At 42.3% G+C, this 14875-nt stretch overlaps 2 protein-coding genes across 4 annotated transcripts in view; both read left to right on the forward strand.

Moving 5' to 3' along the window:
- nipblb (NIPBL cohesin loading factor b) overlaps positions 1-5036 on the forward strand; it is a 52353-nt gene extending 47317 nt beyond the window's left edge. For all 3 annotated transcript variants that reach the window (XM_060909025.1, XM_060909024.1, XM_060909026.1), the window contains exons 43-47: positions 1669-1815; positions 1924-2270; positions 2456-2630; positions 2936-3112; positions 3869-5036. In XM_060909025.1, the coding sequence (XP_060765008.1) occupies positions 1669-1815; positions 1924-2270; positions 2456-2630; positions 2936-3112; positions 3869-4234 (1212 nt within the window). In that variant the 3' untranslated portion in view covers positions 4235-5036. The remainder of the gene's footprint in view (positions 1-1668; positions 1816-1923; positions 2271-2455; positions 2631-2935; positions 3113-3868) is intronic.
- Positions 5037-7105: 2069 nt separating this feature from the next.
- The window catches only part of nup155 (nucleoporin 155), a 32276-nt gene continuing 24506 nt past the window's right edge, over positions 7106-14875 (forward strand). Inside the window, exon 1 of the mRNA XM_060909458.1 lies at positions 7106-7180. The gene's annotated coding sequence lies outside the window, so the exon portion shown is untranslated. The remainder of the gene's footprint in view (positions 7181-14875) is intronic.

Raw genomic sequence — 14875 nt, forward strand, 5'->3', positions numbered from 1 at the left:
AGCAATCATGTGTAACGGGAAGCATTTGCATATCCGAAGTGAGCGCGCAATGGAGATCTGCGCTCTGAGACAAGCGCAAGCACCCCCAAGGGAAAATAAGGGACCCCCCGAAAATATCGGCATAGTTCAAACACTGGTTGTACCAATTTTTTTTTTTTTTTTTATTGCAGAGCATAACATGTCTTGTCACAGCCACTGCAAAGTGGGGCTGGAGCCGCCGATGGGAAAACGAAACCTACCGTAAGCCGAGCACCGTGGCTCTTCGGGGGAGGGCAGAGGACTCTGGCTGTGCGGGGCGTGGCATCATGTCACAGAGCGTTAATCTCGCGATAAAAAAATTATCGCCGTTAAAATTGAGTCAAGTTAACGCGTTAATAACGTGACATTTTTGACAGCACTAATTAAAATATTGAAATTGTAACAAAAATAGATACAACTAAACAGTCAGATAAATAGATGGTTATAACAAGAACACAATTATTTTAATAGGAAAAAACAAACTATTAATGCAAAAAATATATTATTAGAAAAATAGATACAACTAGACAAACAGATAAATAAAATACACAAAAATAGAACAAACAAAATGACGATAGAATAAATTAAATGAACGTCCCTGCAAAGTAGTTTTCCCACAATATTATAATTAATATCACACAACAACATTATAAACTATATACAAAACAATTTGAACTATTAGGCAAACAGATAAAACTTGAATAAATAAAAGGCAAATGCTGTTTAGCCTACTTCTTGTCCTTAGGCAAAAGCTTTTTCATCTGAAACACAGTACAGAAAAAGAACGACAGAAAGAACGGCTCCCCCAGCTCGGGGCTCGGTTCTCATCGTTCATGCCTAGGAGCCGTTCAAAAGAATCGGTTCGTTCGCGAACGTCACACCACTAGTAGACAGGAGTTCAAAATGCTTATCTGGTTCAAATACGGGATAGGCCTACTACCACTTGCCCCTGAAATGCTGTTTATCAAAATTTCGCCCGTATCCTCCATTATTCACTCCAGAAAAGTACAAGAGACGCGCGTTTAATAATTACAAACACAGACATGCGCATTCACACGGGACTTGTATTACCACTGGACGTCTGTCTTTTGCCGAAACACAGTAGGTAACTCGCGGCGGATTTATTACTTGGCAAATTACGGACATGGCGCATTCGCACGGGACTAAGAACTCAGACATTCTCTGCAATTATTCCGAATTACCAGAGGTCCACAGGTAATACTTATCCCATGCGAATAGAGCTTAAGTTAAAGTTGTCATAGTTTCTCATTTTTCCTGCCTTTCTCTCATCCCATTTCTGATTATTTGTGGATGAATGCACTTGAATTTTTTTTTTGGTTGAATTCCAAGTCGACATGAATCATGCAGTGCAAATATTTCTTTGTAAACACCTGACATCTGCACTTTTCGAAAATGCTGGCAGTTGTATTTATCGATGTGTATTTGGAGGCAAAAAATAAAACACAGAATAATTATCCAGGAGACTTTATTAGATTTTCTGAACTCTAGTTACACCTCTAATCTGACACATTCTTTTGATCAAATTTATAATAATTCACCTTGACCAAGTACTGTACTGGAATGTGTTTGAGATAACATGAGCCCAGCTGCTTTGATTAAACTTGCCAAACTGCACCTGCTCCCTTACAGAAGACGGAAGTGAACATGCTGCTCTTCATTGCCGACAACCTGGCGTGTTTCCCGTACCAGACCCAGGAGGAGCCTCTCTTCATCATGCATCATATCGACATCACGTTGTCAGTGTCCGGCAGCAACCTCCTGCAGTCCTTCAAAGAGGTGAGCTCCTGTTTGTGTCCCGTCTCTGTCTCCCTCCCCCCCCCCCTTTTTTTTCTTCTTCTCGGTTGTGTCTCTCTGTCTCACACATGCCTACTTTTCTCCATTTAGTCTTTGCTAAAAGACTCGAGGCAAAGGGAAAAGAAGAAGAAAAAGAAGGAACGGGAAAAGAAATACGGCTCGGAGGAGGAAGATGAGGACGAAGAGGATCCTGAGAGCAGCAGCGAAAGCAGCAGCGACGAAGACGATGAGGTCGTCCATAGGTCGAAGAAGGCTAAGCGGGCTGCGGTGAGCTCCGATTCAGACTCGGACCTCGAGGCTGACGACGTGGACAAGGTCATGGACCGTCTTCCGGACAACCCCATGCCTCTGCTTGATTTTGCCAACGCCTCTCAGGGCATCCTGCTCCTCTTAGTGCTCAAACAGCACTTAAAGAACCTCTATGGCTTCTCTGACAGGTATCCATCACACACTCATCCAGCTCCGAATGCTATTTTTTTCTCCCCCCTATTTTTAGTCCTCCAGGATATTTGCATGCCTGCTTTAACAATTTTACTGAATTTGGAAGAAAAAAAAAAATCACACAAGTATCCCTGATTTAGTACTAATAGATCCTTTTATAAACCCATGTTTCTGTTCACAGCAAAATCCAGAAATACTCGCCAACGGAGTCAGCGAAAGTGTACGACAAAGCGGTGAACAGGAAAACCAACGTGCATTTTAACCCACGGCAGACGCTGGACTTCCTGACCAACAGTCTCTCCAACGCCGAGCTCACGTACGAAGTCAAGAGAAGGATCGTCAGGCAATACTTAGACGTAAGTAATCCCGGTGCCAAATTTATTTTTAGACTCGTGCGTCCTGACGGAGCACAAAAAACACATCTGGTGTTTCCTGCTAAAATCCACATCTGAGGATCATCACCGGGAGCCGAGCATTATACACTGAAAGCACACGTTCATTCACACACCGTTCTGGGAGGTATCTCATCTCGTCTTTTATTATTGTGTTCTTTCTTTCATAACGTAAAGAGATTAGACTTCAAAAATGCTTTCAATTTGATGGATGACTGGTGCAGATTCTGCGGATTTGTAAACAACACTGACTTCCTCATGCTCTGCAGTTTAAGGTACTGATGGAGCACTTGGATCCTGACGAAGAGGATGAGGAAGGTGAGGCGTCAGCTAGCACCCATGCCAGAAACAAAGCCATCACTGCTCTGCTGGGAGGCTCCAGCCCGAAAAACAACGCTGCCGACTCATACGATGAAGACAGCGATGGAGATGAGAAAATGCCTGGAGTAAGTCCTTTCGGCACTTTTGAGAAAAATCTAGAATTGTTTTAATCTTGAAATTACACCAAGTATTTCAAGTTGTAGCAAATGTTCATTGTTAACTTGTGATGGAATATATATATATATGAGTGATTCCACGCTTATGGGTACTGAAATGGGGACATGAACTTATTCACCTAAAACCATTTCTTTTTTTACCATCAGGTCACAAAACATGTAATCTTTAATGAATGATATGTTAAAAGATAACTTTAATTTTCTGAGATGTAATAAAAACATATTTATATGCCAAAGTCAAGCCTATGAGTTCCAAAATGATGTCTGTTCCATTACTTCTGTTACGATTGTCCATCTCGCGTCTGTTACAAATTAATTACAATCTAGCTATATACCATGTTAATCTTATTGAAAGAATGTGTATGTTTATTCTACTACACATGTTTATTAATTATATTTGCTAAAACATCACCTTCCTATGTTTCAAAAAGTAATTCTACATTGTTAAAATTGAGAATATATATGTCCACAACACTTCTGTTACGTTCTGACTTTGGCATATAAATATGTTTTTATTACATCTCAGAAAATTAAAGTTATCTTTTAACGTATCATTCATTAAAGATGACATGTTTTGTGACCTGATGGTAAAAAAAAGAAATGGTTTTAGGTGAATTTTTAAAAATAAGTTCATGTCCCCATTTCAGTACCCATAAGCGTGGAATCACTCATATACATATTTTTTTTCCCCCCTTTTCTCTCCAGTCGTCACGGAGATCCAAAAGAGGCGGAGATTCCGCAGATGCATCAGGTCACATGAACGAAACGGTAGAAGCCATGGACGTCATCGCCATCTGTTGCCCCAAGTACAAGGACCGGCCGCAGATAGCTCGCGTTATCCAGAAGACGAGCAACGGTTACAGCGTGCACTGGATGGCTGGCTCGTACTCCGGCACTTGGGCCGAGGCCAAGAAACGGGACGGACGCAAACTGGTGCCTTGGGTGGACACTATCAAGGAATCAGACATCATTTACAAGAAAATCGCCTTGACGAGCGCGCACAAGCTGACTAACAAAATGGTGCAGACTTTACGCTCACTGTACGCAGCCAAGGAGGGGACTTCCAGCTAATCCGACTCCAGTTACTCCACCAGGAACTCTCAGCAGCCAAACTTTATTGGGATCCAACATTTTCTAACTCGGACAGTGTGGCAAGAGTACTCATGGACTCACAAAAGCTCAAGATTGGCTGTCTAAAGAGTGAGGAGAGGGAAAGGAAGGAAGGGGGGAAGCATTTTAAAAGTCGTGAGGACCTGCAGGAAAGCATTCTGTGGACACATTTTAAGTTAAACAGGACAAACGCATCTAGAAGGAAATGTTTGGAAAATGTGTGGGAGCTCCTTCGCTGTTGTGCAGCAACTCAGTTGTGTGATTTTTACTCCCACTGTATCATAGTTTAACAGAAAAAAACAATAAACACAAAAACAAAAATGTTTATATCTCTGACGAAAAAATCTGTTTAAAAAAATAAACTTAAAGTGAATGTTGGAAATTAGTCTGTTGATGTTCTTAATAAAGTGTTCTTGGAGTTAAACCTAGCACCGGATGGATTTCTTTAGCTTAGCTCAGTGTCCAGGGAAAGAAACTTTTAAATATTTCTTCTGCTTTGTTTTACTCCCTTTTTTTTTTCCCCTTTCTTTTTTTTTTAAACTCATGCTGTACAATGGAGTCTCCTGGACATAATTTATTCTGTTCAAAGCAGAGCATGCAGTATCTGTGGCCTACATGCAGGGGGAGATTAATTTTTTTTCCTTTTTTTTTTTTTTGTAAATGTAGATTTTGATGTATTAGGTCACCCTAGAGAGAAAAAAGGGATCCCCAGCACTTCTGGCGGAACAAATACTGCAATAAATTTTTTTACTTCTCTTTGTTACTTGTCTTGTTTGCATTTGACTTCTATTATTTTTTTTTTTAAAATCAAATAGGGCTTAAAGTCTTTTTGTATTTTAAATCACACTTTGATTTTGTTTCGCGTCCAACTTCAGAGGAGAACATAATGACAGCATGCTGGAGGGATTTTCTACAACTTTTTTACTTTTTGTCTTTTTAATAAGAGATGCTTGGGTTTTGTAATAATGTGTGAATAGATGCAGTATGAAAATGACACCGTATATCTATAATAGAAACCTCCAGAGTTCTTTCCCAAACTTTCGCACATCACTAGAGCAGGGATGAAAATTTACTTTAAAAAAAAAAAATCCATAGACTCTCCAGATAGCCACTGTTCAACGCTGTAAATATGACTTTTAACCCATAAATGCTCAACTAAGTTCTTTGATTATATTCCATCTCATCTTGAGTGACCTGAATAAAAAAGTCAGCCAAATCAAAAAAATATAATTGAAATACAAAAGAACAAATCAATGAGTAAAAAAAATTGAATTACCTTCTAGTGGCCTGTAGTCCATCTTCATTTTTTTTTTTTTTTAAACACTGAAAGCAAACCAGACACGAGCAAAATTAATTTACAGATACAACTTGCACTAAACTATTTCTGGGTGACCTTTTTTGAGGCAAAATCAGTTCCTGAATTTCAAATATTACGAAAAGGGTGCTTTTGATTTCCTGTTAGATCTTTGCCTTTAGGGAAGCAAAGAATAAAAGACGAGTGAAGAACTTTTGCAATTAATACAACATTGTGTTATACAACATGAGCAGTGTTCAATTTCAACTTCTACAGTAAAATAAAGCCAGGCTTGGGATCTGATTATAATAATTAATTCATGGATAGGAATCAATTTTTCATTTTCTCTAGCCCTGCATGGACATCCTAAAGTTTGCCATGAGTTTGCTGTGGATGATACCTGAATAGCACTTGCTAAAAACGGTGTTCAAGCCTCCATTATACAGTGGAGAACTTCACCTGGGCATTATACAGGAGTGTTAAAGCTAAAAGTCTTCTGAAATAAATAAATGATTCTGATGCTTAATATCTTTTAAATGCACTTAGCCTGACTTGACTCTATAGTAGTCCGGAGTTGTCGAAGAGTCATGAAAAATATATTTTCACAAATTCTCACTAACTGTTCATGTCCTCTCGGGGAGTTTTCCCTTGTCGCTGTCACCTCTGGATGGTTAATTAGGGATAAGTCAACATCTACACTCACTGGCCACTTTATTAGGAACACCCAACCACCTGCTGTTTGTTTTATGCAGTTATCTCATCAGCCGATCCCTTGACAGCAGCACGATGCATCAAATCAAGAGCTTCGGTTAATGTTCACTTCAAACATCAGAATGGGAAAAACTGTGATTTCTCAAAGTGTGACGCTCACTGTGGCGTGGGTGTTGGTTTGAGTCTGATGGACTGGTTTGAGTATTTCAGAAGCTGCTGATCTCCTGGGGTTTTCACACACGACAGTCTCTAGAGTTTACACAGAATGGTGCGAAAACCAAAAAACATCGAGTGACTGAGCGACAGGTCTGTAGGTGGAAACAAACATCTTGTTGATGAGAGAGGTCAGGGGAAAATGGCCAGATTGGTTCAAGCTGTCAGAAAGGATAGAGCAACTCTTTACAGCCATGGTGAGCAGAAAAGCATATCAGGTTCCACTCCTGCCAGCTAAGAACATGTTCCTATTAAAGTGATTGGTGAGTGTATATACAGATATTTGTAAAAAAAAAAATTTTTTGATAAATAAAATTAGAGTGTTCATGATTACAGCAGCAGCTCTTGGGGACAAATCTACAGTATCCGGGTGAGATTATTTACTGGGATGAGTTTAGGGCTTACTTTTGATTGATTTTTTTTTAAAAAGTGTAAATCTTTATGGTCAAATAAACAAACAAACAAACAAACAAACTTCAGACTATATGTACAGAACACTGACTGTAAATATTACATCAGTCTCTTACAGTCTGTGGCACCGTTACGTCTATAATAGCAGTTAATGCCACTTTAAATATTTGACCCGGAACCGGAAGTACGAAAGGTATTGTTTCCAGGAACGTTACTGCACGCGAGCTTGGCGGGACGGTCTAGTTTCAATTCTCACTCGGCTGTTTCTTTATAAAACTGTAAGTTATGACTTCGGCGTGTGAGAAAATAATTTGTTTATGTAAAGACATACATGAGAGTTTTATAAATATGTTTTGTGTGAGTTTTATTTTTACACAGTTATCATGTTAGTGAAACTGTATGAATGTTTGAATGAGTTAGCCGTGTTGCTAACTGACTAAACTGAACTATGCTAAGCTAACTGGAACCGTTGATGTGAGCTATGATATATATCAGCAACATTAGCATAAGGGAATTAATTGCGTAGTAGCGTTGTTTATTTTATTTTTTTTTTACTTCACGTACTTTTCGGGTTTTGCTGTGTAGTATCGATAGCAAAACTTATCCGGCATGTCGACAGGTTGTTCTGTATGTTTGCTGAAATATTAACATTCCTCTTCACGCTTAAGAATGTAAGTGGAAATTGTGATCAAATATCGCGATATTTCAACCGGAGAAAGTTAGAAAATATCGCGATATTGCAAGTAATGTGTTCGAGCACCGCAACTATCAAACTAAAGTATGTTGAATTACAAGGACACTGATGATAAACTAGCTAACGGAAGTAGTAAATACTTTAATATTAGTATGTTGTTGGATGTTATGTTTGTCACCCAATGTTAGAATTCTTGCACGTTTTCAATATTTTGGGGTTAATAGGGTGCTTGACATGAACCAGAAGGTTATGGTTTTTTTTTTAATTTGTCATTTTTTTATTTGTCATATACAGTTGGTACAGTATGCAGTTAAAACGAAACATCATTTCTCCAAGACCATGGTGCTACATTAAACATCACAGGACTACAGTCTACAATACAACATTAAGCAGGCCATGAAATTCATACATTTTTTCACCACTAGTTACCTAGTTTTACTGGGCGGCACGGTGGTGTAGTGGTTAGCGCTGTCACCTCACAGCAAGAAGGTCCTGGGTTCGAGCCCCGGGGCCGGCGAGGGCCTTTCTGTGTGGAGTTTGCATGTTCTCCCCGTGTCCGCGTGGGTTTCCTCCGGGTGCTCCGGTTTCCCCCACAGTCCAAAGACATGCAGGTTAGGTTAACTGGTGACTCTAAATTGAGCGTAGGTGTGAATGTGAGTGTGAATGGTTGTCTGTGTCTATGGCTACGTTTACATTACGTCGAATCAGCGGATCATCAGATTAATGTTCTTAAAATGATTCGCGTTTACACTAAAACCGTTAGCCGTGCACACAGCAACACCAATACGCGGATACGCTCGGCTCCGCAGGCATCCTGCGCTCCAAATCACTCCGCCCTGAACAGCGAGTGCCCTCTGGAGGGTGTGCACTCCGGCCCTGCGCAGCTCACAGAGCGCGCGAGTGAAGTGAACAAGCCACGATTCGGGACTGAGCCGCTGTGTGTGTGATCCCAGCGCATATCACTTATTACTTGCAAGTGGAAGGAAGGCAAGCCTAAAGACAATCATAACTACACAATGGGCAGTATTTGCATCAGTATTTGCAGTATTTTCATACTTTTATACTCTTTAATGAAAGGTGATACAAGGCGGAAGTCTGCGCCGTTTTTCAGCAGTCGCGTCACATGACCAACGCCAGCGAATCAGGAAGGTGGATGTCACAGTGACGTTGTCCAATGAGACGCCAGCTAGAGCTCAGCACAGCGTATTCGCGTATTCTCAATGTTTACACAGCACCGGAGCTGATACGATCTAGATTGAATACGTGGACGCTGGCGGATTCCCGTTTCTCCGCTTTTTCAGGGGGGTTAATGTAAACGGACAGTGCATCCGCGAAGAAAACGAGACAGATACGGTCTAGTGTAAACGTAGCCTATGTGTCAGCCCTGTGATGACCTGGCGACTTGTCCAGGGTGTACCCCGCCTTTCGCCCATAGTCAGCTGGGATAGGTTCCAGCTTGCCTGCGACCCTGTAGAACAGGATAAAGCGGTTAGAGATGAGGAGATGAGATGAATTTTACTTCTGTCAAAAATAACACAAAAGAGAGTAGTTACCATTGTTCATGACTAATGTGCATTTATTTCAAGACCCGAGTATTTTGATACTGTTGTTAAATACATAAATGAGAACAACACAGAGCACCATAATATAATATCAACAAATAATAATATATTGGAAAACTTGGCAACTTGGTGTATGAGTATTGAAAACAAATATACTTACTATCATGACTATAGCACCCGAAATATGTCCAACGTGCTTTCTGTATTTAACCATTTATGAGAGAGAAAGCATTAGGAGCGTCATACTGACTAGGAATCAACTTGAAAAAAATTAATTATTCCATAAAAATCTTATCGCAGCCAAGGCCTACCCTGCTCCCACGTTTGCTTATAAGTCCTTTGTCGTTTCTCCTTCTCGTACGCTTTATCGGCGGCCTTTTTCTCCTCTTCAGACCGAGGTCCCTTTGTCCCCGTCTCTGGCGGTTTCTGTACACCTTTCAGAAAATTCCACATCGCAACGTACACTATATTGCCAAAAGTATTCGCTCACCTGCCTTGACTCACATACGAGCTTAAGTGACATCCCATTCCTAATCCATAGGGTTCAATATGATGTCAGTCCACCCTTTGCAGCTAGAACAGCTTCAACTCTTCTGGGAAGGCTGTCCACATGGTTTAGGAGTGTGTTTATGGGAATTTTTGACCATTCTTCCAGAAGCGCATTTGTGAGGTCACACACTGATGTTGGACGAGAAGGCCTGGCTCTCAGTCTCCGCTCTTAATTCATCCCAAAGGTGTTCTGTCGGGTTGAGGTCAGGACTCTGTGCAGGCCAGTCAAGTTCATCCACACCAGACTCTGTCATCCATGTCTTTATGGACCTTGCTTTGTGCACTGGTGCACAGTCATGTTGGAAGAGGAAGGGGCCAGCTCCAAACTGTAAAAACAGTCTGCATGCCGAGGTGCTTGATTTTATACACCTGTGGCCATGGAAGTGATTGGAACACCTGATTCCGATAATTTGGATGGGTGAGCAAATACTTTTGGCAATATAGTGTAGCTTTGGCAGATGTAGATGTAAACAACAAAAAAAACCACATGTTTAAATGGGCGATAATGTGGCCACATCTATTGAATTTGATAACGTGATTACCGCGATATTCAACGAGATGCGTTATATGCATGCGCAGTAGTGAAAAAACCGACAGCCTGACTCGTACATGATATGATTTGGAATTCTTCGGTATTTTCCATCCTGCCGATAAACACATCGATTAACACAGACACGGCACGCTTAATATGTGGTGGCTTTAGTTGACGGTGTGTCTGAATCTTCGCTTCATATTTTTTTATTTTCAACTAGCCAGCCGGGCTGCCTAGTGACAGGAATTACCCGCCAAATGACAAATTAAGTCGCCTCGGGCGACCGGACCACCGCGAATTTCGAGCAGTGTAAAGTGCAACAAGAGCGACACTGCAGACAATAAACGAGACAAACAATATAAAGTGTAGAGTTGAGTGCATATAGAAGTAGTATGTGAAAAGGGAATGAATAAATAAATGTAAACCTTGCGTGTGTGAGAGACATTGTAAAGCAGTCGCGCATTATTGTTCACTGTGCAAGGATTGCAGTGCGAGTGGTGTTTTTTCATCAGTCCAGAATCAGAACCAAGTTTATTGCCAAGTACGTTCTCACATACAAGGAATTTGCTTTGGTGCTTGAGCAGTTAAGATAGAGGAATTAAGACAAAAGTAGACTAGTTATATAAATAGAATTAAAAAATAATAATAATAAGCATCTAAAATATACAAATGTGAAAAGTGGATATATTTTAAGCGGTGTGTGCATGTAGCCTGGCAAGCCAGACTAAATGTGAATATTTAGTCTGGTCTCAGTCGTAGACATTTCCGAAGTGTGTGGGTAGGAACAACCCGTTGTCTTTCAAACTGTCTCTGTGCGTATAGGCCAACGCTCCGACCAATCAGCGCAACAGTGACTGTGACGTAGTCAGAGCGACAGAAAGCAGTGGGGGAGCCAGCTGGTAGATCAGACTTTTGCCATAGCCGGTCGGCAAAACCGCGAAAACGTCCTTCTTGAAAAGGAATGAGCGGAGAGCCTCTTCCTGCTCATGTTTCAATGAAAACTCCAAGTCTAATTCTTCTAAAACTGATTCCAAAGCTGAGTCAAACGCGCGCTGTTCAATAGCCATAGCCATCTTTCCTGTTGTGCTTTCTCCAGCGTCACGCAGCCTTGTCGTCACTCCTGCAAAAGCCCGCCCAAAGAATCCAAACAAAAACCTTGCGTTGTGATTGGCGGGCACGATTTGATGCCCGGGGTGTGTTGTTGATATGGTCCGAGGCTAGACCCACTCGTAGGCAAAAATATTTTTGGCCGCTAGACGGGTGGGTCTAGTTTACTAGGCTAGTGTGCATGGGCTGTTTTGAAGTCTTGGAATGTGCAAAAAAAAAAAAAGGTCACATGATAAAGATGAAGAAGAGTCATGACATGTATGTGTGAGAAGAAGAAAATGTGTGCAACGGGTTAAATAAATAGCCAAGCTGTATAGTGTGTGCCGGAATGTGCAATAAAAGTTCACAGAATGAAGATGACCATGAAATGTGCAAAATGGCAGTTTGGAGACAAAGTGCATTAATGTCACAGATTGAAAGTGTGGGGTCTCGGGTCTTATTGATGAGGCCAGGTGGAGTGGGGAAAAAGCTGGCCTTATGGCGTGAGGTTCTGGTTTTAATGGACCGCAACCTCCTACCAGAGGGGAGTGGTTCAAAAAGTTTGTATCCAGGGTGAGAGGGGTCGGCCACAATCCTTTCTGCTCTCATCAGGGTCCTGGACTTGTACAGGTCCTGAAGAGACGGAATGTTGCAGCCAATCGTCCTCTCAGCAGAGTGAATGATGCGCTGCAGTCTGCTCTTGTCCCTGGCAGTGGCAGCAGCGTACCAGATGGTGGCAGTGTAAAAGTAAACCATCGTTGTCTTTGGCAGCTTGAACTTCTTCAATTGCCGTAAGAAGTCCATCCTCTGCTGTGCTTTCTTGGTGAGAGAGCAGGTCTCCCACTTGAGGTCCTGAGTGATTGTAGTGCCCAGGAAGCGAAAATACTCCACAGGGGCAGCTCATCCTGAAGTCTACAATCATCTCCATTGTCTTTAGAGCATTGAGCTCCAAGTTGTTCTGCCTGCACCAGGATATCAGATGGTCAATCTCTCACCTGTCGGCAGACTCCTCCTCATCAGAGATGAGTCCAGTGAGGGTAGCGTTATCTGCAAACTTTTGACGCTTGACAGACTGTTGACTGGCGGTGCAGCTGTTGGTGTCCAGGTGAGTCCAAGTACTGGAGGACGAAATGAAGAGCCATGATGTTGATCTGTTGGGTCTGTAAGCAAACTGCATGGGGTCCAGGAGCAGGTCAGTGATTGCTTTAAGGTGGTGAAACACAAGGCGCTCGAAAGTTTTCATAACCACAGAAGTCAGGGTGATGGGTTTGTAGTCATGGAGACCGGGATAATGGTGGAGGCCTTGAAGCAGGCTGGCACATGGCATGTCTCCGGTGAGGTGTTGAAAATGTCTGTGGACACCAGAGACCGCATATCAGTACAGTGCTTTAGGGTAAATGGTGAGACAGAGTCAGGGCCTGCTGCTTTGCAGGGGTTCAGCTTCTTAAAGAGCCTGTTGACGTCCCTCTCCAGAATGGCAAGAGTTGAGGCTGTGGTGGTGGGTGGATGGGCCTCCAGGTTAAGAGCTTGTAGAGAGGCCCCAGGAGCTGGAGTGTGGCGTCACGGGGGATGATATCAGGACAGTCCCATTGTCTTTCAAAGTGACAGTAGAACTCATTCAGTTGGTTGGCCAGGTGCAAGTCATTAACAGAGTAGGGGACTGAAGGTGTGTAGTTCATGATCTGTCTCAGCCCTTTCTCGACAAAACGTAGAGTCGTTGGCTGAGAACTGATGTTGGAGTTTCTCAGCCCATGTTTATATTAGACCGTATCAGCGGATCATCAGATTAACGTTTTTAAAACGATTAGTGTGCACACAGCAACACCAATACACGGATACGCTCGGCTCCGCAGGCATCCTGCGCTCCAAATCACTCCGCCCTGAACAGCGAGTGCCCTCTGGAGGGTGCGCACTCCGGCCTTGCGCAGCTCACAGAGCACGTGAGTGAAGTGCACAAGCTGTGATTCGGGACTGAGCCGCTGTGTGTGTGATCCCAGCGCATATCACTTACCACTTGCAAGTGGAAGGATGGCAAGCCTAAAGACAATCATAACTACACAATGGGCAGTATTTGCATCAGTATTTGCAGTATTTTCATACTTTTATACTCTTTAATGAAAGGTGATACAAGGCGGAAGTCCGCGCCGTTTTTCAGCAGTCGCGTCACATGACCAGCGCTAGCGAATCAGGAAGGTGGATGTCACAGTGACGTTGTCCAATGACGACGCCAGCTAGAGCTCAGCACTGCGTATCTGCGTATTCTCAATGTTTACACAGCACCGAAGCTGACACGATCTGGATTGAATACGTGGACCCTGGCGGATTCCTGTTTCCTGGCGTTTCCAGGTGGTTTAATGTAAACGGACAGTGCATCCGCGAAGAAAACGAGACAGATACGGTCTAATGTAAACTTGGCCTCAGAGTACAATCATTTAGCTTCTCTCATCGCCTTGCTAAACCTATCCCTGTCCCCACTTCGGAACGCGTCTTCCTTTTGCAACCTTAGCTGTCTATCTGTGAACCAGGGTTTGTCGTCATTGTAACTCACCCTGGTTCATAACCTCATTTTCTCCCAAATTCCTCAAATGCAAACCGTATCTTTTCAAACTGCTGGATAAGGCCAAAAAAAAAAAAAAGTGTGTTTCCGGTTACGTAGATTTCAAAACTAGGGTCGGTAGGCAGGCTTTTTTTTTTCAAGATGGCTGCCATAACCTATATTTAGACAGGAATAATTTCACAAAATGTAATGAATTTCTTTGCAGGTCACCTGAGTTACCACCTTCTGATGAATCTGATGCAGCATGAGACACCTTTTAACATGAATTTTTCTGTAAATATAACAGCTCAATACACCATGAGAGAGAGAGAGAGAGCAGCCCCGCCCCTCTCTGCTCCCTGAGTGCAGCTCGTCGCCTTGGTAACGGTGCAGGGAAGAGACACAATATAACAAGCAAAGAGCGCTTTTTCTGAGTTCCCTCTCCTCGAACAACGCTGATTTACACGGAAACGAAAGGAGCTATTCACAAAATTCTTTCACATTGAGTGCTACAAGGCTCCCATGAACACATTAATGTAATTTTTTTTGTCCCTAGTGTAAAAAATGTGGACACTAGAGCGAGTTAAAAACAAGTGACTTTTCTGATTTTGCAGTAAAAGCGCTGCCACGTTTATAATGTGAGTCTGGGAGAGCGCGGCTGCCCTCTCCTTACTTTCAGGCTTCTCATTCAAAAACTGTAAATCCTATCGCTCAGGGAGACACTTGTCTTGATTCACACAATGTGTGACTACAACTTTTGAGAAAGTTGTGTGTGTAGAGTGAAAATTGTGGCTGAGAAAACAGTTTAAATGAGAAAGTTAGAGCTTTTTTTTTCAAGCTGCCTACACTCAACTCCTGAGCTGCACTGGTGTGTAACGCAATAGACCCTCATTATAAAGCTTGAATTTCTCCAGATTTGCTCATGGTGTTTGATCTGTGACTGATCAAAAAGTATAGAACCTAGCAAAAAAGTTGAATGCCAAATCCACACAGGAGAATTTTGTCTCCGTTTTA

Source organism: Neoarius graeffei, chromosome 25 (genome assembly GCF_027579695.1).
Source record: "Neoarius graeffei isolate fNeoGra1 chromosome 25, fNeoGra1.pri, whole genome shotgun sequence".
NCBI lineage: Eukaryota > Metazoa > Chordata > Actinopteri > Siluriformes > Ariidae > Neoarius > Neoarius graeffei.